At 41.3% G+C, this 25,983-nt stretch overlaps 3 protein-coding genes across 3 annotated transcripts; 2 read left to right on the top strand and 1 right to left on the bottom strand.

Annotated features, from left to right (window-relative positions):
* The first annotated feature begins 529 nt into the window (after positions 1–529).
* On the top strand, positions 530–4,829 carry LOC311141068 (RILP-like protein 2). The gene is made up of 4 exons (XM_084176346.1): positions 530–836; positions 1,062–1,213; positions 4,103–4,240; positions 4,758–4,829. Exons 1-4 carry the CDS (start codon positions 537–539, stop codon positions 4,777–4,779), a joined length of 612 nt encoding a protein of 203 aa, XP_084032472.1. The 5' UTR covers positions 530–536; the 3' UTR covers positions 4,780–4,829.
* A 3,677-nt stretch (positions 4,830–8,506) lies between these two features.
* Positions 8,507–17,807, bottom strand: LOC311141094 (N-lysine methyltransferase KMT5A-A-like). Its single transcript, XM_084176365.1, has 7 exons — positions 17,721–17,807; positions 17,000–17,100; positions 16,708–16,858; positions 11,373–11,385; positions 10,454–10,499; positions 10,175–10,365; positions 8,507–9,485 (listed from the first exon to the last, which is right to left on the bottom strand). Exons 1-7 carry the CDS (start codon positions 17,728–17,730, stop codon positions 9,275–9,277), a joined length of 723 nt encoding a protein of 240 aa, XP_084032491.1. The 5' UTR covers positions 17,731–17,807; the 3' UTR covers positions 8,507–9,274.
* Positions 17,808–19,062: 1,255 nt separating this feature from the next.
* On the top strand, positions 19,063–25,114 carry LOC311141181 (cyclin-dependent kinase 2-associated protein 1-like). The gene is made up of 4 exons (XM_084176441.1): positions 19,063–19,198; positions 19,851–19,948; positions 20,370–20,496; positions 24,556–25,114. Exons 1-4 carry the CDS (start codon positions 19,132–19,134, stop codon positions 24,621–24,623), a joined length of 360 nt encoding a protein of 119 aa, XP_084032567.1. The 5' UTR covers positions 19,063–19,131; the 3' UTR covers positions 24,624–25,114.
* Positions 25,115–25,983: the final 869 nt, after the last annotated feature.

Here is a 25,983-nt window from a genome sequence, read left to right on the forward strand (position 1 = left end):
AGATATGGTTTTCAACCCGTTCTCAGTGTTTGCTCAATTGTCGACACTTAAACATATAAAATTGCACAGTTTTAATGCCCTTCAGTTCTAGCATATTTGTTTGCTTTGTTATTTCTGATGGTTTTATCGCTGCATTTTCAGGGACCCCTGCAAGCTTTCTGATGCCCACAAGGCCCCCTGGTTGACGGAATGTCAATCTAACTTCAAACATTGAAGTTCAAAGTAGAAAGTAGAAAATACCGGGGAAACATCACGTGCTGTTTAACCGATTATGCGCATGGCTTCACGGTCACCAGGGAAACGTTGCTCTCTTGTTACAAGCGGCGGAACATTGAACATTTTGAAAGAGGAGGGTCCATTCAGTTAATAACTTGAAGTGGCTACTGTAGCTCGCATGGAACTACATTTATTACTGTTCATACGTTTCTTCTATGTTAAATGTCATAACGGTTGATTTGAGAAATCGGTCCCAACGGTTGAGAAAACAAACTCGTGTTTCTTTCAACTCAATTCGGTGTGTTTTTGGAACACGAGAAATGGAAGAGTTGAACGAGTCCCAGTCCTCACCCGCTTCTGCGTTCGAGAAGGACGCATTTGAGCTGACAGTGGAAGATGTTTATGACATTTCATACGTCATTGGCAGAGATTTGCTGAAAATAAGTAATACAGGTGAGGAAGTCTCAGATTTGCAATTCAAAATTGTGCGTGTTTTGGAGATGTTTGAAACGTTAGTGAATAAGTACAACCTATCGCTGGAGGAGTTGAAAATGGAACGAGACAACTTGAAAAGTGAACTGGATAGAATCGTGAGAGAAAGTTCTGCGGGGCAGGAAAAGGTGAGTTAGATTTTTTTTAGACCAGGAATCTTTAACAGTTGTGGACAGAATCGATACATTTAGTTTTCCATTATGTGGTCATCTCTAACTGGACTAGGTTCTGTCAGGGTATGTAAAGGTTGTTTTATGTTTCACTGGGTTGCTATACACTCTACTTTGCAACATACAGTTGTGTGGACTCCTTTTTTTAATGAGTTTATGCCTTTAATCAATATCTTCTCTCAGCAAACACTAGGACCAAACAAACTGGTGGTAGACATGAAAGATCCCAACAGACCACGCTTCACAATGCAGGAGTTGAAGGAGGTGCTTCAGGAGAGGAACCAGCTCAAAGCCCAGCTACTGGTGGCCCAAGAAGAGTTGCAGCTCTTCAATAGGTAGAATACAGAGCCAGACCTGACCAGTCCCCCAACCAACATGTACACATATTTAAAGGGAAAATGTGTCTTAAGAAGTGCCTGAACCTCTGACTTAGTGTTGGACAGTCTGTCAAAGTGTGCACCTCACTCAGGGAGAGTGAGGTAGAGCTACGTCACAAAGGTACGCGCCCCTCATTGCAGCGCTAGATATAACTTTGTGGAGTACAGCAAATCTACGGGAAAAAAATTAACGTTATGTTACAGCGAACATACTAAAGCCCAATCAATTGTGAGATAGGACATATACATTTTGTGTGATAGATTTGGGTCATAGGTTCAGAATGTTACATTTTCTGAGATTTCTGCTAAGCAAGCAGGAAACAGCAGCCTGTGGGCTTGCTGCGTGTGCAACACACACACGAGGGAACTCCTCATAAACAACACTGTCACTGACCGTTTTCAAAATATCACCCAACAAAACAAGCCTTTTACTATAGGCATAATTGTCAGAAGCCATTTCTTTAATTCAATGCCTTTCTCTGCAGCCTAAACCAAGCAGAAAATGCCGGAGTCCCGTGCGTGACAACACACAACTTTAGTGCTCAAGAAATGTATACTGAAGCAAACATTTCACCCACCAGCCATAACAGAACCGCCAGAACCCTTCACCTGCTTTCAATTTACTTTGTATGTCTGTCTAGAACAGGGATGGGCAACTAGCGGCTTTTGTAGGCCCGCGGATCAATTTAACAAGACAACATTTTTTACTCAGTCAGGGTCTCAACTTACTGTTGAGAGTTAGAATAGTAGAATACACAAGTTGCAATTTCGAAATTTGGTTGTGCATCAGCAGTTTTCCTGTTATGTCAATCACTGACCATCACTCAATTAGGCCATGTCAGCGAACATTTTTTAGATTGATAAATTAGTCTGGCGGCCAGCTATCTAAACTTGTTAAATAATGGTCGAATTACCGACCGGGGGGCCCCCATTGATTTTGTTAGTCACTCTCACTCAGATCATATTAAAAACTGCAAACCTTTTTCTCCACCCTATGGCAAAATCAACAAGCTCTCACAGTCTCACTGCAGACATAGACTTTTATCCACGTTTCTCTAAATGTCACATTTTGAAGTGTTTTTGACACCCATGGTTGCTGCTGCTGCTTTGCATCGTTCCACTTCTCCAAACATCAAATTTCGAAGCTGCTGCTCTGTATCGTTCCATTTCTCCAAAGGTCAACTTTCAAAGTTACGTTTTGCTGGCAAGGTGGAGGGGAGGCCACCAAACAAAATTTCACTTAAGGCCCCTAAAAGGCTAGGGCCGGTTCTGACTGCATGTGTGGGTATGGATGTGGGTACTCAGACCTGTGAGCCACTGCGGCCCCCCATGATGAGTTCAGATTTTTTGTGGCCCCCACCACCGTCAAAGTTGCCCATCCCTGGTCTAGAAACTGGGCTAGATTAGCTACCCCATAATAGGCTATGTGAGTGAACGTTTATGAAGACAAGCGGATGGATGGATTCGGATGGATGGTTGACATGACAAAGGTATGCAGATATATTCTTATCTAAAAAGGTGGGTGAAATGTTTGCTTCAGTATACATTTCTCGAGTGATAAAGTTGTGTTGTGTCGCACAGGACTTGCGCATTTTCTGCTTGGTTTAGGCTACAGAGAAAGGCATTAAAGAAAGAAATGGCTTCTGACAATAGGTCAACATTAAAAGGCTTGTTGGGTGATGTGGTAAAGTCTGATGTATTTTGAAAACTGCCGGTGACAATGTTGTTTTACGAGTTCCCTCGTTCGTGTGTTGTTGCATGCGCAATAAACCCACGGGCTGCTGTTCCCTCTTGCTTGGCAGAGATCTCAGAAAAGGTACAATTGTGAACCCGTGAATGTTTGTGGTATCTTAATTGATTAGGCTTCCCGAATTTACACTGAACAAAAATATAAACGCAACAATTTCAAAGATTTTACTTAGTTACAGTTCATATAAGGAAATCAGTCAATTGAAATAAATAAATTAGGCCCTAATCTATGGATTTCACATGACTGGGAATACAGATATGCATCTGTTGGTAGATACCTTAAAAAAAAAAAAAAGAGGGGCGTGGACATGGGGCCATGCATCATCATGCTGAAACATGAGGCGGCGGATGAATGGCATAACCAATGGGCCTCAGGATCTCGTCACGGTATCTCTGTGCATTCAAATTGCCATCGATAAAATGCAATTGTGTTTGTTGTCCGTAGCTTATGCCTGCCAATACATAACCCCACCGCCATCATGGGGCACTCTGTTCACAACGTAGACATCAGCAAACCACTCGCCCACACAACGCCATACACGCTGTCTGCCATCTGCCCGATACAGTTGAAACCGGGATTCATTCGTGAAGAGCACACTTCTCAAGCATGCCAGTGGCATCGAAGGTGAGCATTTGCCCACTGAAGTGGGTTACGACGGTGAACTGCAGTCAGGTTAAGACCCTGGTGAGGACGGTGAACTGCAGTCAGGTTAAGACCCTGGTGAGGACGACGAGCACGCAGATGAGCATCCCTGAGATGGTTTGACAGTTTATATTGGCAAAGGAGAAATGCTCACTAACAGGGATATAAAAATAAGCTTTTTGTGCGTATGGAACATTTCTGGGACCTTTTATTTCAGCTCAAACATGGAACCAACACTTTACAAGTTGCATTTATATTTTTGTTCAGTGTATGTTTGCTGACGGAATGTGATTTCTGTCAGTAGATTTGCTGTATTCCTCAGTTATATTTTGCGCTGCAGCGAGGGGGAGGGGCACTTTGAGAAAGTCCAACACTAATTCAGAGAAGTTTAGGCAGTTAGACATATGCCAAAATTTGCCGTTGTTCCCCTTTAATGTAGTGCTCTGTACTTGCAGTGGGATGCTGCCACAGGGCAAGCAAGCCATGGTAGAGGTTGACCTGGAATCACCATCCTCTTCGGAACCTGTTCCTGACACAACAGATGAGACTAAAGAAGAGGAACCAAGAGAGGAAAAGACCACCATCAGAAAGCTGTAAGCAATGAGCTTTTTTCACAAATCAACTTTGCATAACCATTTAACATCCATAGTAAACTGTGTGAAAAGCATGCAGTTTGAAGAGGTTGATTTACACTCTGAAAACACATTGAAGTATTTCAGAGACATTCATCATGGTATCACAGGGTGGACAACCAGGGGTAGTTTGTTCTCACAGTCCGTCTCTGCCTTATAATGACCGGCTTGTGACTGGCTGGCTGTTTGCGCTGATGCTGTGTGATTGGGAGAATGTGAATGAAGAGAGAAAGCAGATGTAACTGTTGCTGGCCACTCCACGAGGCCAGCTTTGCTGCTGTGGTCAGTATTGTTATGGTCTGCCTGATGTGACACAGTCAAGCCTCAGCAGACACTGCAAATTCACGCACTCCTCCCCCTTCACCTCCTTTGTAAAGACCAGTAACTTCTAGGGACCTAAATTGTGTTGGGAAAAACAAATTGCAGAGCAAGCTTTCTCAAATGCATTCTGAACTAATTATTATTTCTTTATTTGTAGGTTTTCATTCAGGCGGAAATAAGGACAACCTGTGTGAGGACCTAAAGCATTAATAATAACGACAAACCAAACATTTTTATGCACATACTTTTTTCTATGCTTTCTTTGTATTAGGATATTTTTTTTTTGGTAATGAATGGCATTTTTAAACTCTGGAATAATTAAGCCTTTTAAAAGTATCTCGGCATTGTCTTTTTATAGATTTGTCTCAAATGTCATTCATAGTTACAGGAAAATTCCTATTTCTGCACTTTTTAGGTAGAATAACATGGTAGATGCACACCGAACTAATGTTTCCTTGAACTTTGTACAAAAATGAGCTGTAACAGAGGATTCCTTTTTGGTTGAACATTGTGCCAAATTGTGATGAAACTCTGGATGAACAGATTGAACCTTGCAAAGACCAACGTTCAAGACAGGGGTTACAACAGTAGCCCCAGTAGAGACAGGACCTCCAAGACTACATGAGCACCCTACTGCCATTGGAATGTTATAGCCATTAGGATGTACAGTTGAAGTCAGAAGTTTACATACACCTTAGCCAAATACATTTAAACTCAGTTTTTCACAATTCCTGACATTTAATCCTAGTAAAAATTCCCTGTCTTAGGTCAGTTAGGATCACCACTTTATTTTAAGAATGTGAAATGTCAGAATAATAGTAAAGAAAATGATTTATTTCAGCTTTTATTTCTTTCATCACATTCCCAGTGGGTCAGAAGTTTACATACACTCAATTAGTATTTGGTAGCATTGCCTTTAAATTGTTTAATTTGGGTCAAACGTTTCGGGTAGCCTTCCACAAGCTTCCCACAATAAGTTGGGTGAATTTTGGCCCATTCCTTCTGACAGAGCTGGTGTAACTGAGTCAGGTTTGTAGGCCTCCTTGCTCGCACATGCTTTTTCAGTTCTGCCCACACATTTTCTATAGGATTGAGGTCAGGGCTTTGTGATGGTCACTCCAATACCTTGACTTTGTTGTCCTTAAGCCATTTTGCCACAACTCTGGAAGTATGCTTGGGGTCATTGTCCATTTGGAAGACCCATTTGCGACCAAGCTTTAACTTCCTGACTGATGTCTTGAGATGTTGCTTCAATATATCCACATCATTTTCCTTCCTCATGATGCCATCTATTTTTTGAAGTGCAACAGTCCCTCCTGCAGCAAAGCACCCCCACAGCATGATGCTACCACACCCGTGCTTCACGGTTGGGATGGTGTTCTTCAGCTTGCGATGGGGGTGCTTTGCTGCAGGAGGGACTGTTGCACTTCAAAAAATAGATGGTCATTATGGCCAAACAGTTCTATTTTTGTTTCATCCGACCAGAGGACATTTCTCCAAAAAGTACGATCTTTGTCCCCATGTGCAGTTGCAAACCGTAGTCTGGCTTTTTTATGGTGGTTTTGGAGCAGTGGCTTCTTCCTTGCTGAGCGGCCTTTCAGGTTATGTCGATATAGGACTCGTTTTACTGTGGATATAGATACTTTTGTTCCTGTTTTCACAAGGTCCTTTGCTGTTGTTCTGGGATTGATTTGCACTTTTCGCACCAAAGTACGTTCATCACTAGGAGACAGAACGCGTCTCCTTCCTGAACGGTATGACAGATGCTTGGTCCCATGGTGTTTATACTTGCGTACTATTGTTTGTACAGATGAACGTGGTACCTTCAGGCGTTTGGAAATTGCTCCCAATGATGCACCAGACTTGTGGAGGTCTACAATTCTTTTTCTGAGGTCTTAGCTGATTTCTTTTGATTTTCCCATGATGTCAAGCAAAGAGGCACTGAGTTTGAAGGCAGGCCTTGAAACACATCCACAGGTACACCTCCAATTGACTCAAATGATGTCAATTAGCATATCAGAAGCTTCTAAAGCCATGACATCATTTTCTGGAATTTTCCAAGCTTTTTAAAGGCACAGTCAACTTAGTGTATGTAAACTTCTGACCCACTGGAATTGTGATACAGTGAATTATAAGTGAAATAATCTGTCTGTAAACAATTGTTGGAAAAATTACTTGTCATGCACAAAGTAGATGTCCTAACCGACTTGCCAAAACTATAGTTTGTTAACAAGAAATGTGTGGAGTGGTTGAAAAACGAGTTTTAATGACTCCAACCTAAGTGTATGTAAACTTCCGACTTCAACTGTACACAACACATTAACACCTGCTCTTACTATGAGACTGACTAAGTGAAAGCTATGATCCTTTATAGATGTCACTTGTTAAATCCACTTAAAATCAGTGTAGCTGAAGGGGAGGAGACAGGTTAAAGGAATTTAAAGCCTTGAGACAATTGAGACATGGATTGTGTATGTGTGCCATTCAGAGAGTGAATGGGCAAGACAAGATTTAAGTGCCGGTGAACGGGGTATGGTATTAGGTGCCAAACTCACCGGTTTGTGTCAAAGAACTGCAACGCTGCTGGGTTTTTCACGCTCAACAGTTTCCTGTGTACAGTACCAGTCAAAGGTTTGGACACACCTGCTCATTCAAGGGTGTCTTTATTTTTACTATTTTCTACATTGTAGAATAATAGTGAAGAAATCAAAACGAGGAAATAACACATGGCATCATGTAGTAACCAAAAAAAGTGTTAAACTAATTGAAATATGTTATTCTTCAATGTAGCCACCCTTTGCCTTGATGACAGCTTTGCACACTCTTGGCATTCTCTCAACCAGCTTTATGAGTAATGCTTTTCCAACAGTCTTGAAGGAGGTCCAACATATGCTGAGCACTTGTTGCCTGCGTTTCCTTCACTCTGCGGTCCAACTCATCCCAAACCATCTCAATTGGGTTGAGTTCGGGTGATTGTGGAGGCCAGGTCATCTGATGCAGCAGTCTATCACTCTTGGTCAAATAGCCATTACACAGCCTGGAGGTGTTTTTTGGGTCATCGTCCTGTTGAAAAACAAATTATAGTCCCACCAAGCGCAAACCAGATGGGATGGCGTATCGCTGCAGAATGCTGTGGTAGCCATGCTGGTTAAGTGTGCCTTGAATTCTAAATAAATCACAGACAGTGTCACCAGCAAAGCACCATCACACCTCCTCCTCCATGCTTCACGGTGGGAACCACACATGCAGAGATAATCCGTTCACATACACGCGTCTCACAAAGACACGGCAGTTGGAACCAAAAATCTCATATTTGGACTCATCAGACCAAAGGACAGATTTCCACCAGTCTAATGTCCATTGCTCGTGTTTCTTGGCCCAAGCAAGTCTCTTCTTATTGGTGTCTTTTAGTAGTGGTTTCTTTGCAGCAATTCGACCACAAAGGCCTGATTCACGCAGTCTCCTCTGAACAGTTGATGTTGAGATGTGTCTGGTACTTGAACTCTGAAGCATTTATTTGGGCTGCAATTTCTGAGGCTTGTAACTCTAATGAACTTATCCTCTGCAGCAGAGGTAACTCTGGGTCTTCCATTCCTGTGGCGGTCCTCATGAGAGCCAGTATCATCATAGCGCTTCATGGTTTTTGCGACTGCACTTGAAGAAACGTTCAAAGTTCTTAATTTTCCGTATTGACTGACCTTCATGTCTTAAAGTAATGATGGACTGTCGTTTCTCTACACAGGTATAAGAGCCTATATAAAGTGTTACCAAAATGGTCTATCCTGTACATTTTTATGCAAGTTCATGACATTTTCTTCAAATGGCTTTTGAACTGTACTATTTGACCTCTCAAATAATAGAGCAGCTGTAAAGAAAGCCATTTAAAAATATTACTGTTATACAATCACTCAAACTATATTTAATATGTTTCACGTTGTGAAATACTCATACAAGGAGGCTGGACTGTTCATTGTCTTTGTGAATATTAATAATTGGTACATTTGTCAAAGACCAAGCTTGCCTTTCTATGCTTTGCAAAATGAGCTTCCATGCTAGCCAGATTTCTGAACAGATTTGTCTATGTACACATTTCATTTACTCTCAAAAAGAGCAACTTGCATTGTAAATTGTGTTCAAAATTCATTAGGATATTTCACCCATTGCAACAAAAAAAGCTACATTTAAAAATCAAATATAAGCTGTTCTCCCTGAAGCCAGGAGAGCATTGACGCTCATATGAAAATTGTTGCGTCAACTAGAACCATAACTAGCATTATAAATTAATCACTTATATAAAAGCAACCTAAAAACAATCGCTAGTATGTCACAAAATATTTCACACATTTTCATGGACACACTGGCCTAAATATGTATAAAAACGACCTCCAAATCCAGCAATAAATTGATAGTTTTAAAAACAAATTAACCCATTTGCCATCTTGAAGGTTGTCCTCCACCTTATTCATACAGCCACCGTTTTGCCCAAATGCATTGCTTGAAAAAGCACAAGACAGATAAAAAACCATCAGGCACACTTAATTTGTCTCATCGGAAAGCAGTTGCACCTTAGGGCCAATGGAATGGATAAAAAAAAAAAAAAAAAAGATCTGAATCTCTTTTTGAAGAAATCAAATGCACCTAGTCATTCTCTTGAGAAAATACTCTGGTGGCACATCAGTATTTGAGCCAAGGGTGAGCAGAGATTGATTCCTTGCTGCGGTCACCATAGTCATAAAGCAGCTCTTCCTCTGCCTCAATGTCCCTGGAAGCCACCAGTATGAGATGAGGTATTCCATCCATGTCATGGAGCTTGGTCTGGCAGTTGCCGTTTTTACTGTGGTTTATCAGCCTTCCCAGGTGAGTTGATTCTTTTGTAGCATCCACACTGTAGAGGACATGAAAGATTTGAAAACGTCCATGAGCTAGCTGACAACATTGTGGCAATACATACACTGAGTATACAAAACATGAACACCTGTTCTTTCCATGACAAAAAGACCAGGTGAAAGCCATGACCCATTACATTTACATTTACATTTTAGTCATTTAGCAGACGCTCTTAACCAGAGCGACTTACAGGAGCAATTAGGGTTAAGTGCCTTGCTCAAGGGCACATTAACGTCATTTAGCAGACGCTCTTAGCCAGAGCGACTCACAAATTGGTGCGTTCACCCTATAGCCAGTGGGATAACCACTTTACAATTTGGGGGGGGGGGGGGGGGGGGGGGGGGGGGGGTTAGAAGGAATACTTTATCCTATCCCTTATTTATCCTATCCGACCCCTTGATGTCACTTGTTAAATCCACTTCAAATCAGTGTAGATGAAGGGGAGGAGACAGGTTGAAGAAGGATTTTTAAGCCTTGAGACATGGATTGTGTACGAGTGCCATTCGGAGGGTGAATGGGCAAGACCAAAGATGTAAGTACCTTTGAACGGGGTATGGTAGGCACACCGGTTTTGTGTGTGTGGGAGTGCAACTCAATATTAGGAAGGTGTTTCTAATGTTTGGTATACTCCGTGTATGTCTGGGTTACTTAATACAACTGAAAATTAAGTTTGTGTAGATGACTTACCAGTAGGTTTTGCTGAGATAGTGAAAATAGTACATGTAGCAGCCGGTCCCGGGGTCTTGGGCATACAGAGCCTCTCTCTTCTTGGCATCAGCCAGATGCAACAAGTCTCCATGATACTCAATTACAAACGGACCCTTCTTGAAACATCTGACGGCAAACACTCCTCTTCCCTTCCCCTCTATATTTTTTACCTATTGGGGTTTAAGTAGGTAAAATCAAATTCCAGGTTCAGATGATCAGGGTCAGTAAAATGTGACTTTATTTAGTTTCAAAACTAACCTGCAGTCCTTCTTCAACTCCATGTTTTATCAGGTCATCAAGGTGTCTGTGTTATTCGTTCTGTTGGCAGAGTGTTGTGTTTAATGAGTAAATATAGTGACTCAAGTAAATATTAAGGCTGTCAAACAATTCAGATAATTAAATACATGATTCTGTAGTTAAAAGGCCATTTTAGAATTTTCTCAAATTAGACCCTAAAAGTTTTGTCCATTTAAAAAGCAGTGCATTGTTGCAGGCATACTATGCTTTGATTGTAAGGGAAGGATCAATGTTCTTGAAGTTTAACATTTGCGTGCAAGCAAACACACAAGTACTCCAAGCTTCAGGCATTCTAAATGATGTTCTCCCAATTTCGGAGGGTTTACTATAGGAAAAAATAACCTTTAAACCTGTCCAACAATTATGAATTCCACAGAAGACAATAACTGATCAGGCAGGTCTGAGTTTATGTAATACAGCTATTAGATGTAGCCTACTTATTCATGACCATGTTTTTCAACATGAACTAATCACAAGCTGCTACTTCTAGAATTGTAAAAAGCTTCAAGTTCCTCTGCAAACATCACTGACAATCTGAAATGGTCCACCCACACAGACAGGGTGGTGAAGAAGGTGCAACAGTGCCTCTTCAACCTCAGGAGGCTGAAGAAATTCAGCTTGGCCCATAAGACCCACAAACTTTTACAGATGCATAATTGAGAGCATCCTGTCGGGCTGTATCACCGCCTGGTACGGCAGCTACACCGTCTGCAACCGCAGGGTGGTGCGGTCTGCCCAACGCATCACCAGGGGCACACTGCCTGCCCTCCAGGTCACCTACAGCACCCGGTGTCACAGGAAGGCCAAGAAGATCAAGGACCTCAGCCACTCGAGCCACAGCCTGTTCACCACGCTACCATCCAGAAGGCGAGGTCCGTACACGTGCATCAAACCTGGGACCGGGAGACTGAAAAACAGCTTCTATCTCAAGGCCATCAGACTCAAATAATCACCACTAGCCGGCCCCCGCCCTGAACTGGTCACTAGACGGCTACCACCCGGTTACTCTACCATGCACCGTAGAGGCTGCTGCCCTATGTACATAGTCATGGAACACTGGTCACGTTAAATAATGTTTACATATTGTTTAACCCACTTCATATGTAGAGTTGAAGTCGGATGTTTACATACACTTAGGTTGGAGTCATTTAAAACTTGTTTTTCAACCACTCCACCAATTTCTTGTTAAACTATAGTTTTGGCGACATTTACTTTGTGCATGACACAAGTAATTTTTCCAACAATTGTTTACAGACAGATTATTTCACTTATAATTCACTGTATCACATTCCAGTGGGTCAGAAGTTTACATACACTAAGTTGACTGTGACTTCAAACAGCTTGGAAAATGCCAGAAAATGATGTCATGGCTTTAGAAGCATCTGATAGGCTAATTGACATCATTTGAGTCAATTGGAGGTGTACCTGTGGATGTATTTCAAGGCCTACCTTCAAACTCAGTGCCTCTTTGCTTGACATCATGGGAAAATCAAAAGAAATCAGCCAAGACCTCAGAAAATAAATTGTAGACCTCCACAAGTCTGGTTCATCCTTGGGAGCAATTTCCAAACGCCTGAAGGTACCACGTTCATCTGTACAAACACCATGGGACCACGCAGCCGTCATACCGCTCAGGAAGGAGACGCGTTCTGTATCCTAGAGATGAATGTACTTTGGTGCGAAAAGTGCAAATCAATCCCAGAACAACAGCAAAGGACCTTGTAAAGATGCTGGAGGAAACAGGTACAAAAGTATTTATATCCACAGTAAAACGAGTCCTATATCGACATAACCTGAAAGGCCGCTCAGCAAGGAAGAAGCCACTGCTCCAAAACCGCCATAAAAAAGCCAGACTACGGTTTGCAACTGCACATGGGGACAAAGATCGTACTTTTTGGAGAAATGTCCTCTGGTCGGATGAAACAAAAATAGAACTGTTTGGCCATAATGACCATCGTTATGTTTGGAGGAAAAAGGGGGTCGCTTGCAAGCTGAAGAACACCATCCCAACCGTGAAGCACGGGTGTGGCAGCATCATGCTGTGGGGGTGCATTGCTGCAGGAGGGACTGGTGCACTTCACAAAATAGATGGCATCATGAGGAAGGAAAATTATGTGGATATATTGAAGCAACATCTCAAGACATCAGTCAGGAAGTTCAAGCTTGGTTGCAAATGGGTCTTCCAAATGGACAATGACCCCAAGCATACTTCCAAAATTGTGGCAAAATGGCTTAAGGACAACTAAGTCAAGGTATTGGAGTGGCCATCACAAAGCCCTGACCTCAATCCTATAGAACATTCGTGGGCAGAACTGAAAAAGCGTGTGCGAGCAAGGAGGCCTACAAACCTGACTCAGTTACACCAGCTCTGTCAGGAGGAATGGGCCAAAATTCACCCAACTTATTGTGGGAAGCTTGTGGAAGGCTACCCGAAACGTTTGACCCAAATTTAAACAATTTAAAGGCAATGCTACCAAATACTAATTGAGTGTATGTAAACTTCTGACCCACTGGGAATGTGATGAAATAAATAAAAGCTTAAATAAATCACCCTACTATTATTCTGACATTTCACATTCTTAAAATAAAGTGGTGATCCTAACTGACCTAAGACAGGGAATTTTTACTAGGATTAAATGTCAGGAATTGTGAAACTGAGTTTAAATGTATTTGGCCAAGGTGTATGTAAACTTCCAACTTCAACTGTATATACTGTATTCTAGTCAAGGCCTATCCTATAACTATTGCTGTACATATACTATTCTTCAGATATACTACATATTCTATCCATATATTGTCTATTCATTGCATCACACACACGACCAAAAGTGTGTGGACACCTGCTCGTCGAACATCTCATTCCAAAATCATGGGCATTAATATGGAGTTAATCCCCCCTTCGCTGCTATAACAGCCTCCACTCTTCTGGGAAGGTTTCAACTAGATGTTGGAACATTACTGCGGGGACTTGATTCCATTCAGCCACGAGCATTAGTAAGGTCGGGCACTGATGTTGGGCGATTAGGCCTGGCTCGCAGTCGGCGTTCCAATTCATCCCAAAGGTGTTCGATGGGGTTGAGGTCAGGGCTCTGTGCACGCCAGTCAAGTTCTTCCACACAGATCGACAAAACATTTCTGTATGGACCTCGCTTTGTGCACGGGGGCATTGTCATGCTGAAATAGGAAAGGGCCTTCCCCAAACTGTTGCCACAAAGTTGGAAGCACAGAATCTTCTAGAATGTCATTGTATGCTGTAGCGTTAAGATTTCCCCTTCACTGCAACTAAGGGGCCTAGCCCAAACCATGAAAAACAGCCCCAGACCATTATTCCTCCTCCACCAAACTTTACAGCTGGCACTATGCATTGGGGCAGGTAGCGTTCTCCTGGCATCCGCCAAACCCAGATTTGTCCGTTGGACTGCCAGATGGTGAAGCGCGATTCATCACTCCAGAGAATGTGTTTCCACTGCTCCAGAGTTCAATGGCGGCGAGCTTTACACCACTCCAGCCGACACTTAACATTGCGCATGGTGATCTTAGGGTTGTGTGTGGTTGCTCGGCCATGGAAACCCACTTCATGAAGCTCCAGACGAGCAGTTCTTGTGCGGATGTTGCTTCCAGAGGCAGTTTGGAAACCAGTAGTGAGTGCTGCAACCGAGGACAGACGATTTTTACGCGCTTCAGCACTCGGCGGTCCTGCTCTGTGAGCTTGTGTGGCCTATCACTATGCGGCTGAGCCGTTGTTGCTCCTAGACGTTTCCACTTCACAATAACAGCACTTACAATTGACCGGGGCAGCACTAGCAGGGCAGAAATTTGACGAACTGACTTGTTGGAAAGGCGGCATCCTATGACGGTGCCACGTTGAAAGTCACTGAGCTCTTCAGTAAGGACATTCTACTGCCAATGTTTGTCTATGGAGATTGCATGGCTCAATTTTATACACCTGTCAGCAAAGGGTGTGGCTGAAATAGCCAAATCCACTAATTTGAAGGGGTGTCCACATACTTTTGTATATAGTGTAGCATCAAAGGGGGGGACCAATTCAAATCAAATCAAATAGTATTTGTCACATACACGTGTTTAGCAGATGTTATTGCGGGTGTAGCGAAATGCTTGTGATAATGTAAAAAATAACATTAAAAAACAAAAATACCGTTTCCTAAGAGCTAGTCGCGAGGCCGCGATCTTCGTCGGCGCCAGGATCATCATTTTCGAAATTCCATATTTAATGCCCATAATTTTGGAATGAGATTCGATGAGCAGGTGTCCACATACTTTTGGTCATGTAATGTATATACATACATACAGTGAGGGGAAAAAGTATTTGATCCCCTGCTGATTTTGTACGTTTGCCCACTGACAAAGACATGATCAGTCTATAATTTTAATGGTAGGTTTATTTGAACAGTGAGAGACAGAATAACAACAAAATCCAGAAAAACGCATGTCAAAAATGTTATAAATTGATTTAAATTTAAATGAGGGAAATAAGTATTTGACCCCTCTGCAAAACATGACTTAGTACTTGGTGGCAAAACCCTTGTTGGCAATTACAGAGGTCAGACGTTTATTGTAGTTGGCCACCAGGTTTGCACACATCTCAGGAGGGATTTTGTTCCACTCTTTTCAGATCTTCTCCAAGTCATTAAGGTTTCGAGGCTGACGTTTGGCAACTCGAACCTTCAGCTCCCTCCACAGATTTCCTATGGGATTAAGGTCTGGAGACTGGCTAGGCCACTCCAGGACCTTAATGTGATTTTTCTTGAGCCACTCCTTTGTTGCCTTGGCCGTGTGTTTTGGGTCATTGTCATGCTGGAATACCCATCTACGACCCATTTTCAATGTCCTGGCTTAGGGAAGGAGGTTCTCACCCAAGATTTGACGGTACATGGCCCTCGTCCATCGTCCCTTTGATGCGGTGAAGTTGTCCTGTCCCCTTAGCAGAAAAACACCCCCAAAGCATAATGTTTCCACCTCCATGTTTGACGGTGGGGATGGTGTTCTTGGGGTCATAGGCAGCATTCCTCCTCCTCCAAACACGGCAAGTTGAGTTGATGCCAAAGAGCTCAATTTTGGTCTCATCTGACCACAACACTTTCACCCAGTTCTCCTCTGAATCATTCAGATGTTCATTGGCAAACTTCAGACGGGCCTGTATATGTGCTTTCTTGAGCAGGGGGACCTTGCGGGCGCTGCAGGATTTCAGTCCTTCACGGCGTAGTGTGTTACCAATTGTTTTCTTGGTGACTATGGTCCCAGCTGCCTTGAAATCATTGACAAGATCTTCCCGTGTAGTTCTGGGCTGATTCCTCACCGTTCTCATGATCATTGCAACTCCACGAGGTGAGATCTTACATGGAGCCCCAGGCCGAGGTACCAACTGTTGTCACCTTCTCACCAAGCTGCTTGGCGATGGTCTTGTAGCCCATTCCAACCTTGTGTAGGTCTACAATCTTGTCCCTGACATCCATGGAGAGCTCTTTGGTCTTGGCCATGGTGGAGAGTTTGGAATCTGATTGATTGATTGCTTCTGTGGACAGGTGCCTTTTATACAGGTAACAAGCTGAGATTAGGAGTACTCCCTTTAAGAGTGTGCTCCTAATCTCAGCTCGTTACCTGTATAAAAGACACCTGGGAGCCAGAAATCTTTCTGATTGAGAGGGGGTCAAATACTTATTTCCCTCATTAAAATGCAAATCAATTTATAACATATTTGACATGCATTTTTCTGGATTTTTTTGTTGTAATTCTGTCTGTCACTGTTCAAATAAACCTACCATTAAAATTATAGACTGATCATTTCTTTGTCAGTGGGCAAACGTACAAAATCAACAGGGGATCAAATACTTTTTTCCCCTCACTGTATACATTTATACTCCGGACTCCGACATTGCTCTTTCTAATATTTCTGTATTTTCATTTCATGCTTTTACTTTTTAGATGTGTGTTTTGTTAGATATTACTGCACTGTTGGAGCTAGGAACACAAAACAAGCATTTCGCTACACCCGCAATAACATCTGCTAAATATGTGTATGCGACCAATACAATTTTATTTGACATCTGGTGGGTTTTTAAGGTCTTACTCAGACGACAACCAATATTATATGGTTTCGAAAATGAGAAGGTAGAGAAGTCCAAGTAATAGATTTGAGCAGTTCATTTAACATTGTCATTATTGGTGGTGGTTGGGGAAAATAAATGGTGGGTTACCTTTCCCTTGCTTTGATTTCTCTGTTTGTTGAGTCAATTTCTCAGGCACATTTTCCTCCTGGCTGAGAGAACTTGAGTTGTTGCACAGAGGAGATCTGGGTTTGCTGGGATTCCAAAAACGTTGTAAAGTGGCCTGACCATTACCTGCATCCTGCAACACATGAATGTTTTGATAATGGTGAATGGATGCAACATGCACTGGTGTAATTTAGCTAGTTAACACCTGAGAAGTATTGATGACCAATACTAGCCTGTATTAGTGCTATATTTCGAAAACAAAATAATAAGTTACCCCATTCATTTCTGGTTTATTTTCCTTTGTCTCCTTTTCGAATTGTTTGGGCTTAAGGGTTCCCTCGGGTCCGTTGTAGGTGGTCAGCACTTGTTTCTTCCCTTTGAAGGCAAACATGTCAGGTCATTAGCTAGGTTGACCTTGATATAGCCTACCATATCCATAGCATATCCAACGTTTATTATTGCTAGCTAGTTGATAGCTAGTCCCAAAAAATTGGGACAAAAATAAACAATACAATATACAAGTCAGGCAAGAGCAGAGCACATAATTACAAAAACCACCCGTACAGAAAAATATTAATAAAATGAGGACAGATCGCATTTCATCATCCATCAAAGATTGCATTGTACAGTACTACAGTACAAATACTTTGTTACTAGCTATGTAATTTGAGGGAATTTTGTAAAACTACAAATGCATACCTACATGATTGAAGGCTTAATCTGGGCGTCATTGAAAATTTACATTTATGAATATAGAATTTACTCAATAGTATTATGACATTTACAATGAAAAGTAGCTTATCAATTTTATCAAAATAAAAACGAATTGAACGTCTCTCTCTCCAGCTAACTTTAGTCAAATTAGGGACGCAGCTACTGTACCGAGTAAAGTTAACGTCGTTGTTAACTAGCTACAGTAACGTTAGATAGCTAGCTAGCTAAAGTTAACTACCTCAAAACATCCTTGTTTCGACTTCACATGTTTCGCTACTTACCTTTTGCCATTTCAACTCTCCCACAACTAGACAGAATGTGCAAAAGTTTGCGTTATAAGTTTCGCAATGTTCGCGTGTGCTTCGTTACGTTACGTTACGTTACGTTACATTTTGCTAGCTAGCGAACAAACGCATAGCTAGACGCCGACTAACCAAGCCGCCGCCGCCGCCGCCGCCACCACCACCACCACCACCACCACCACCACCACCACCACCACCACAACCACACACACTGTGTGCACAAAATAACAACAAACAGGGACTTCCTGTTATTTAGAAAGCTAGCTACTTCGTCCCTGATTGGTTAAACACTACTCTAGTAGCATGTGATTGGCAGGGCGCGAAACACACTTTAGAAGCCAAAATGTATGCGGAGGATGGAACGTGTCTAGTTTCTTTGAGTTGTCTGCCCTTGACTTGATACATTTTTAAAAAACGAATTCGTGCATTGTAAATCTATTCAAAATATCAGTAAGCGAGTAGGCTACATCATGTTTACATTCGGTTTTCCCAATATGGGTCAATTGACATATATTTTCATCTGATAATGATGAATGTTACCTTCAAATATGATTTGTTCTCACCTTCTGTTTCTGTTTCTATTTTAGGACTCTTGCTTTCCCAGTTACAGATCTCCCCACCACTACACAGCCTCAAGCAAAGTAGTTCAATGCTTGTTATTAATCACATTTTATAAACTGGGTGGTTCGAGCCCTGAATTAACACCATATACCAGGGATATGACAAAACATTCATTTTTACTGTTCTAAATACGTTTATAACCAGTTTATAATAGCAATAAGGCACCTTGGGGGTTTGGGGTATATGGCCAATCCCTCGTGCCTTATTGCTTAAGTATGTCATGATTATGTAGCGTAAATAACGTAAGAGTAGGACTACGCCTAGGCTATATTTTTCATTATTAAACATTATACTGTAGCAACAATATGTGTAGGATGATAATTATTTAATTGTAGTAATGTCCTTATTACATTGCATAGCAATATTTTTTGAGTTACGTTATCCTTATTACTAGCACAGACTACAGTAGCTGTTTGGTCAGTCATCTAAAGCATTCTATTTTTAATTCAGTCATCCGAGTTTGACATTAACTTCTTAAATATTTTGTCTTAAAACTATAAACTAATACACTATAACAATAGGCTTAAAGAAAAATAATTTAAGAAAACGTGTATTTTTCCAAATAATTTTGTAAAAGTTATCGTAAGAAAGTGTTTTTTGGGGTCAAAAAAGCAATTATTTGCTATTGTGAGGATATATTGCATTGTGGGTGTCAATATAAAGTGACGGCCATATTTGCCGGTGCTGCTCTGCTGTAAACAAAAAGTGTCTGAGGGAGACAGAGGCGCTTCATTGGATTTTAGGACGATTTTTATTTCTTTCAGTTATAATGTCTCTAGGAATGTCTTACAAGCCCAACCTCCATCAGCATGTTCTCGGAACTTCCGTGAACCAAGGTGAGGAGGACATTTCTGTTAATATTTAGTCTAGACTCTGTTTTATCGGGTGTAAAATTCGATGTTGTAATGAATACCTGGGGGAAGCCCGTGACTGTAGTTTTTGTCCAGTTATATGTATAGGGTCAGATCCTGAGAGCTGATTCATATCCGCCATTATTACTAATCATAAAACCGTTTCCCTCTCGTGCATCCGTAAAGTTTATAATTCGGTTGTTCACTCGTCTACCTAAACAGAACACGCGTACTCTATTGTCGGATTTTCACGTTGGCTTCTTAATTCTACGCGTACGGCTTCCTCCATGATTGTTTCCCCAAGGCTAATGATTGATCTGGATGTGGACAGTTCTTTGACCCTTTGATGACACCCAGTGTTCGCTGAGCCTCATTGCACCCCCCCCCCCCCTATACAGCATACTATAGGCTGCATTAGTCTCCTTGAATGTCAAGATAAAATGGACAAAAGTAATGCAACATACTCATTGAAACAACACCTTAAATACATATTTCATAAAACTAGGCTAACGTTTCAGCCACTTATACCTGGTCAATTTCAAATGATTAATTCCAAATCAATTTCATAATGCATGCATGCATTGCATGTGGCATATAGTAAACTGTATATCTTTTTCTTTTTTCACTCCTTCAACAGTTGCTGTTGTTCACTCTACATCAACAAGCATATCAACACTGCAATCTTACAGGCCATTAGTGAATGACTATGGACCACCATCTTTCGGCTTTTCACAGGTATAGACTGAAATTGTAAAACATGTTTTGGATGATGACAATGCATTATCTAATGTGATAGCTAGATTATACCACACATTTTAAATGTTGCCATTGTCGTGTGTGAAAATCCCAGGAGGCCGGCCGTTTCTGAGATACTGGAACCGGTGTACCTGGCACCGACGATCAAACTACACTCAAAGTCTCTTAGGTCACTCGTTTTGCCCATTCGAACGTTCAATCGAACAGTAACTGGATGCCTGTCTGCCTGCTTTATATAGCAAGCCATGAACACGTGACTCACTGTCTGTAGGAGCGAACCATTTTTGTGAACGGGGTGTACCTAATAAACTGGCCACTTAGTGTATGTTAGTGACTATCGTAACTGACATAAGTCACACTGTTTCATTTGCAAACCATTCTTTATTTCATTGTATCACAGAGTTCAAGTGGAAGTCAAGTGCCTCAGAGTAAATATGCAGAACTGCTAGCCATTATTGAAGAGCTTGGGAAGGAGATTAGACCAACTTATGCTGGGAGCAAAAGTGCCATGGAGAGACTAAAGCGAGGTATGTGCTTGCCTTGCTTATTCATGCACTGTAATGCTAGCACCTTACAGTCCATTCACAAACCTATCTGCCGTGCGGTGGAAATGCCCCGACGCTCTGTCAAAACGTTAATCTTCGCTTGCAATATGGTTCAATCTTTGCTTGCAATAAGTTTTTTGACATTTGAAAACTCAACTTAATTATCATCCAAAAATAACTTAAAGTTGGAATCCGTAGCGGTGAAACTGCAATGTCCGTTTGCAATATTACAACAACAAAGACGTTACTTCAAACAACAAACATTGTTTTATTCCCTCTGACATCATTGCACATCATTGCACGCATGGTAGAACAGTAGAGTATGTACTATGATATATATTTGTTTCACAATGCAGAATGCTCCTCTGCCCCGTTTAAAAAACAAAACAAATGCGCCTGGGGGCGACCAGTGGCGCTGTTTCAACAAATGCAGATCTCAGCTTTAAACGCCACACCAGTAGAAATCAACTTTTTTTAGCTGAAAGACGATGGCCAGAGCTTATGATTTGCACAACTATTTAAGTCAATAAGTCATTGTTTTAGTCAAAGTATGATATATTTTGTCTTGAAGTAGGACCGGGACGGTATCAGTATTGCAATACTCTTTAGTGTCGTGGCAAGGAAACAAAACACGAAGCGGATTAAACTTCTTTAGGAAAAATGTTGGAAACAAACATCATTATGTTGTCATCCAGAGTCACATTTATTTATTTTCCAAGATATAGCACACAATATATTACATACAGCAGGTTTTTAAAAGATCAAATAGTTTGGTCTGCTTCATGTTTTAATTTTTGCCATAGAAAAAATATTGCAATACTGGTATCATCACAGCCCTAGTTTGAAGTGACAAATCCGAACTGCCCACTTTGTGCAAATCTGTGTGACTGCGGTGTCTTTTCCTATGATATGACATACAAATTATTTAGACTGAGATGAGCCAAACAGTGTCCACTTGGCCGCCTGAGCCATCGAGCAAATTAAAATAGGGAAGAATTATAAAAATGCATTGGATAATTTGTCAATTTTCACTCAATTTTTAGCTAGTCTGTATAGAAAAAATAAAAAGTATTCAATCCCCTTGACTTTTCCCACATTTTGTTACGTTACAGCCTTATTCAAAAATGTATTACATTGTTTTTTCCCCTCATCAATCTACACACAATACCTCATAATGTCAAAGCAAAAGCAGGTTTTTAGAAATTCTTCCTAATTTATTAAAAATAAAAAACTGAAAATTATACATTTACATAAGTATTCAGACCCTTTACTCAGTACTTTGTTGAATCACCGTTGGCAGCGATTACAGCATCAATACTTCTTGGGTATGACTCTACAAGCTTGGCACACCTGTATTTGGGGAGTTTCTCCCATTCTTCTCTGCAGATCCTCTCAAGCTCTGTCAGGTTGGAGGGGGAGCGTTGCTGCACAGCTATTTTCAGGTCTCTCCAGAAATGTTCAATCCGGTTCAAGTCTGGGCTCTGGCTGGGCTTTCAAGGACATTCAGAGACTTGTCCCGAAGTCACTACTGCGTTGTCTTGGCTGTGTGCTTAGGGTCGTTGTCCTGTTGGAAGGTGAACCTTCGCCACAGTCTGAGGTCATGTGCGCTCTGGTGCAGGTTTTCATCAAGGATCTCTCTGTACTTTGCTGCGTTCATCTTAGCCTCGATCCTGACTAGTCTCACAGTCCCTGCCGCTGAAAAACATCCCCACATCATGATGCTGCCACCACCATGCTTCACCGTAGGGATGGTGCCAGGTTTCCTCCATATGTGACGCTTGGCATTCAGGACAAAGAGTTCAATCTGGGTTTCATCAGACCAGAGAATCTTGTTTCTCATGGTCTGAGAGTCTTTAGGTGCCTTTTTGGCAAACTCTAAGCAGGCTGTCATGTGCCTTTTACTGAGGAGTGGCTTCCGTCTGGCCACTCTACCATAAAGCTTGATTGGTGGAGTGCCAGTATGAAAAAATAAATAAAATAAAATAAATTAATGTATGCACTCACTAACTGTAAGTCGCTCTGGATAAGAGCGTCTGCTAAATGACTAAAATGTAAAGGTTGTCCTTCTAGAAGGTTTTCCCATCTCCACAGAGGAACTCTGTCAGAGTGACCATCGGGTTCTTGGTCACCTCCCTGGCCAAGGCCCTTCTCCACCGATTGCTCAGTTTGGCCGGGCGGCCAGCTCTAGGAAGAGTCTTGGTGGTTCCAAACTTCTTCGATTTAAGAATGATGGCCACTGTGTTCTTGTGGACCTTCAATGCAGCATCAATTTTTTGGTACCCTTCCCTAGATCTGTGCCTTGACACAATCCTGACTCTGAGCTCTACGGACAATTCCTTCGACCTCATGGCTTGGTTTTTGCTCTGACATGCACTGTCAACTGTGGGACCTTATATAGACAGGATGCACCTGAGCTCAATTTCGAGTCTCATAGCAAAGGGTCTGAATACTTATGTACATTTCTGTTTTTTAATTTCTAAACCTGTTTTCGCTTTGTCATTATGGGGTATTGTGTGTAGATTGCTGAGGAAAATGTTTTATTTAATACATTTTAGTATAAGGCTGTAACGTAACAAAAGTGGAAAAGGTCAAGGGGTCTGAATACTTTCCGAAGGCACTGTGTGTATATATGCAGTGAGGGAAAAAAGTATTTGATCCCCTGCTGATTTTGTACGTTTGCCCACTGACAAAGAAATGATCAGTCTATTATTTTAATGGTAGGTTTATTTGAACAGTGAGAGACAGAATAAAAACAACAAAATCCAGAAAAACGCATGTCAAAAATGTTATAAATTGATTTGCATTTTAATATAAGTATTTGACCCCCTTTCAATCAGAAAGATTTCTGGCTCCCAGGTGTCTTTTATACAGGTAACGAGCTGAGATTAGGAGCACACTCTTAAAGGGAGTGCTCCTAATCTCAGCGTGTTACCTGTATAAAAGACACCTGTCCACAGAAGCAATCAATCAATCAGATTCCAAACTCTCCACCATGGCCAAGACCAAAGAGCTCTCCAAGGATGTCAGGGACAAGATTGTAGACCTACACAAGGCTGGAATGGGCTACAAGACCATCGCCAAGGAGCTTGGTGAGAAGGTGACAACAGTTGGTGCGATTATTCGCAAATGGAAGAAACACAAAAGAACTGTCAATCTCCCTCGGCCTGGGGCTCCATGCATGATCATGAGCAAAGTCATTGAGGCCTATCATTTCACTTCCCCTTTGAGAACCATGAGCACGGGCTCTCTTGGCTTTGCTGTACCTCAGCTGAAGCCTGCCAGCAGCCTACCTACCAAAGTTTGCACCATTACAATGTAGAAAAATGCATATCAGCTATCTTTCAATTGTTATCCAAATTACCGGAGCTTCATCTTCTAACTATTTATATGGCGGATTCGCAGCCGCAATTTATGGAAGATGCCAAAACTTTGGAGATAACAATAGATGGTGAAGTCAAAGATAGGCCAGTGGTTTCCATCTGTGGAGAAGTTTTGCCCAAATCAATGCTAATGACAAATCCAGCTCCTTAAAGGTAACCGGTAAAGGTACACTTAGTGTTAGCTCTTTTACCACAGATTCCCACTGAGTTTTTTGGTGTAACACAACTTCAATACTTTTTTTGGTCCCTCCTGAGTTTTCATTAGCTTATGAAGTGTCGCACAAAATGTGCAACATAAAAATGCAACACAAAACACCTGTGGGAATATGTTTTAAAAGGAGCACAATAAGTGTTTTTTTTTTTTCTCTCTGTGAAAGTTCCAAAGGTTTCCATAACCATATCGCAAGCAGGGATTATTAACATTTCTAAACGTTAAAACAGAGTGTCAGGAATGTAATACATATTGGCCCAGCTGTGGTCCATATGTTCGACTGAGAACCCTAGGGAGAGCTGTATGCCCCCTTGGGTTCTCGAGAGCTAACGCTTACCTTGTGGAACCTTACTATGCACCGTTGGGTTCAGTAAAGTTATAATTTGACATTTCATGGACTCAAGCAGTTAATTGTGTGTTTTTACCTTTTCTATTGTTTTTCATTTGAAGGTATCATTCATGCCAGGGGGCTTGTACGTGAATGCTTGGCAGAAACAGAGAGAAATGCAAGGTCCTAACAGGCAAAGTACAGGCAAAGTTATTGGATTGAATTGGACCAACTCTCCAGACTGAAGATCTACAAGACTCAAAAGACGAAGCTTTTAGTCAATACTTTTATTGGACCAATAAAAACTAAAAGTTCATTGTTTTTTAAAACTGCGATGGCACGTTCGGCTTTGACAAAAAAAGTGCCCTATGAGCTGTACTTGACAGGAATTTCCTGGTTTTATTTGTGTTCCCTTTGGAAATGCCTAATTTCAATATTACTTGAATGAATAAAAAATAATGAAAACAAACAAAAATGCATGTTATGTAGCAATGCCCCTATCATTTAATGAAACTTGCATGGCTTTTATAGTGTAAGAGTGTATAAAGGGCATTTTGACAATGGATGAGTTCTACCAGCTCTACCAGCTCAGAGCACGGCGCTTGTAACGCCAAGGTAGTGGGTTCGATCCCCGGGACCACCCATACACAAAAAAATGTATGCACGCATGACTGTAAGTCGCTTTGGATAAAAGCGTCTGCTAAATGGCATATTATTATTATTATATATTATAATATACTTAGTAGCTACTATAGCTACTAACAATATTACTATAGTAAATATTAAATATACTATAATAGTTACAGTATCTTTTTGCTATATTAACTATAGCATATTTTAAACATATTTAAGCATGAGTGACAGCAAAAGGGATAGGTGCTTTTAGCAACGAGGGTGTATTTACATACACTAGCGTTGCTTTCAATTGTATTGGGTTGCACAAAAACAGTCCGTGGGAAGCCAGAAGTTATCCATTTCAACTTACTGTGCCGGTGGGCAGGACTGTTGGTAATTATGGCAGGGGTATTTTGAGACAAAATATGTAATGGATCTTATTATTAAATAGACTTTCCAAACGTGGGTCTGTTGTAGACCCACTTCTTCTCTGCTTACCTCATTTCAAAATAAAAGTCCTGCACGTGCGCCATATGTGGACAAAAAATGAATAACTTGTGGGGGACTTTTTTTTAACATGAGGTAAGCAGAGAGGAAGTGGGTCTACAACAGACCCACGTTTGGAAAGTCTGTTTAATAATACGATTCTTTAGATATTTTGTTTAAAATTCCCCTCGCCATAATGACCAATAGTCCTGCCCACCGGCACAGTAAGTCTGGCTTCCCACGGACTGTTTTTGTGCAACCCAATACAATTGAAAGCAACACTAGTGTATGTACAAAAGGGATAGTGCCAAACACACTGTTAAACACACCACATTATGGATGAACTATTCTACTAAAGTCATTGTTTGCATCTTTGTATTTATTGGCCAGTGTAATACAACTTATTTCCATTAAAATGATTGAAAATACTGACATCATTCCTCTCTTAG

The sequence above is a fragment of the Coregonus lavaretus genome (genome assembly GCF_964263955.1).
Source record: "Coregonus lavaretus genome assembly, chromosome: 14".
Classification (NCBI taxonomy): Eukaryota; Metazoa; Chordata; class Actinopteri; order Salmoniformes; family Salmonidae; genus Coregonus; species Coregonus lavaretus.

What these genes read in the sequence shown, in the direction of transcription:
- LOC311141068 (XM_084176346.1), top strand. Translation starts at nt 537, where the DNA reads ATGGAAGAGTTGAACGAGTCCCAGTCCTCACCCGCTTCTGCGTTCGAG. An exon ending in GTTCTGCGGGGCAGGAAAAG is followed by an intron (nt 837 to 1,061) that starts GTGAGTTAGATT and finishes ATCTTCTCTCAG; the next exon opens with CAAACACTAGGACCAAACAA. An exon ending in AAGACCACCATCAGAAAGCT is followed by an intron (nt 4,241 to 4,757) that starts GTAAGCAATGAG and finishes CTTTATTTGTAG; the next exon opens with GTTTTCATTCAGGCGGAAAT.
- LOC311141094 (XM_084176365.1), bottom strand. An exon ending in ATAAACCAGAAATGAATGGG is followed by an intron (nt 16,859 to 16,999) that starts GTAACTTATTAT and finishes CATGTGTTGCAG; the next exon opens with GATGCAGGTAATGGTCAGGC. An exon ending in TATCTCAGCAAAACCTACTG is followed by an intron (nt 9,486 to 10,174) that starts GTAAGTCATCTA and finishes TGTCCTCTACAG; the next exon opens with TGTGGATGCTACAAAAGAAT.
- LOC311141181 (XM_084176441.1), top strand. Translation starts at nt 19,132, where the DNA reads ATGTCTCTAGGAATGTCTTACAAGCCCAACCTCCATCAGCATGTTCTC. An exon ending in CGGAACTTCCGTGAACCAAG is followed by an intron (nt 19,199 to 19,850) that starts GTGAGGAGGACA and finishes CTCCTTCAACAG; the next exon opens with TTGCTGTTGTTCACTCTACA. An exon ending in CATCTTTCGGCTTTTCACAG is followed by an intron (nt 19,949 to 20,369) that starts GTATAGACTGAA and finishes ATTGTATCACAG; the next exon opens with AGTTCAAGTGGAAGTCAAGT.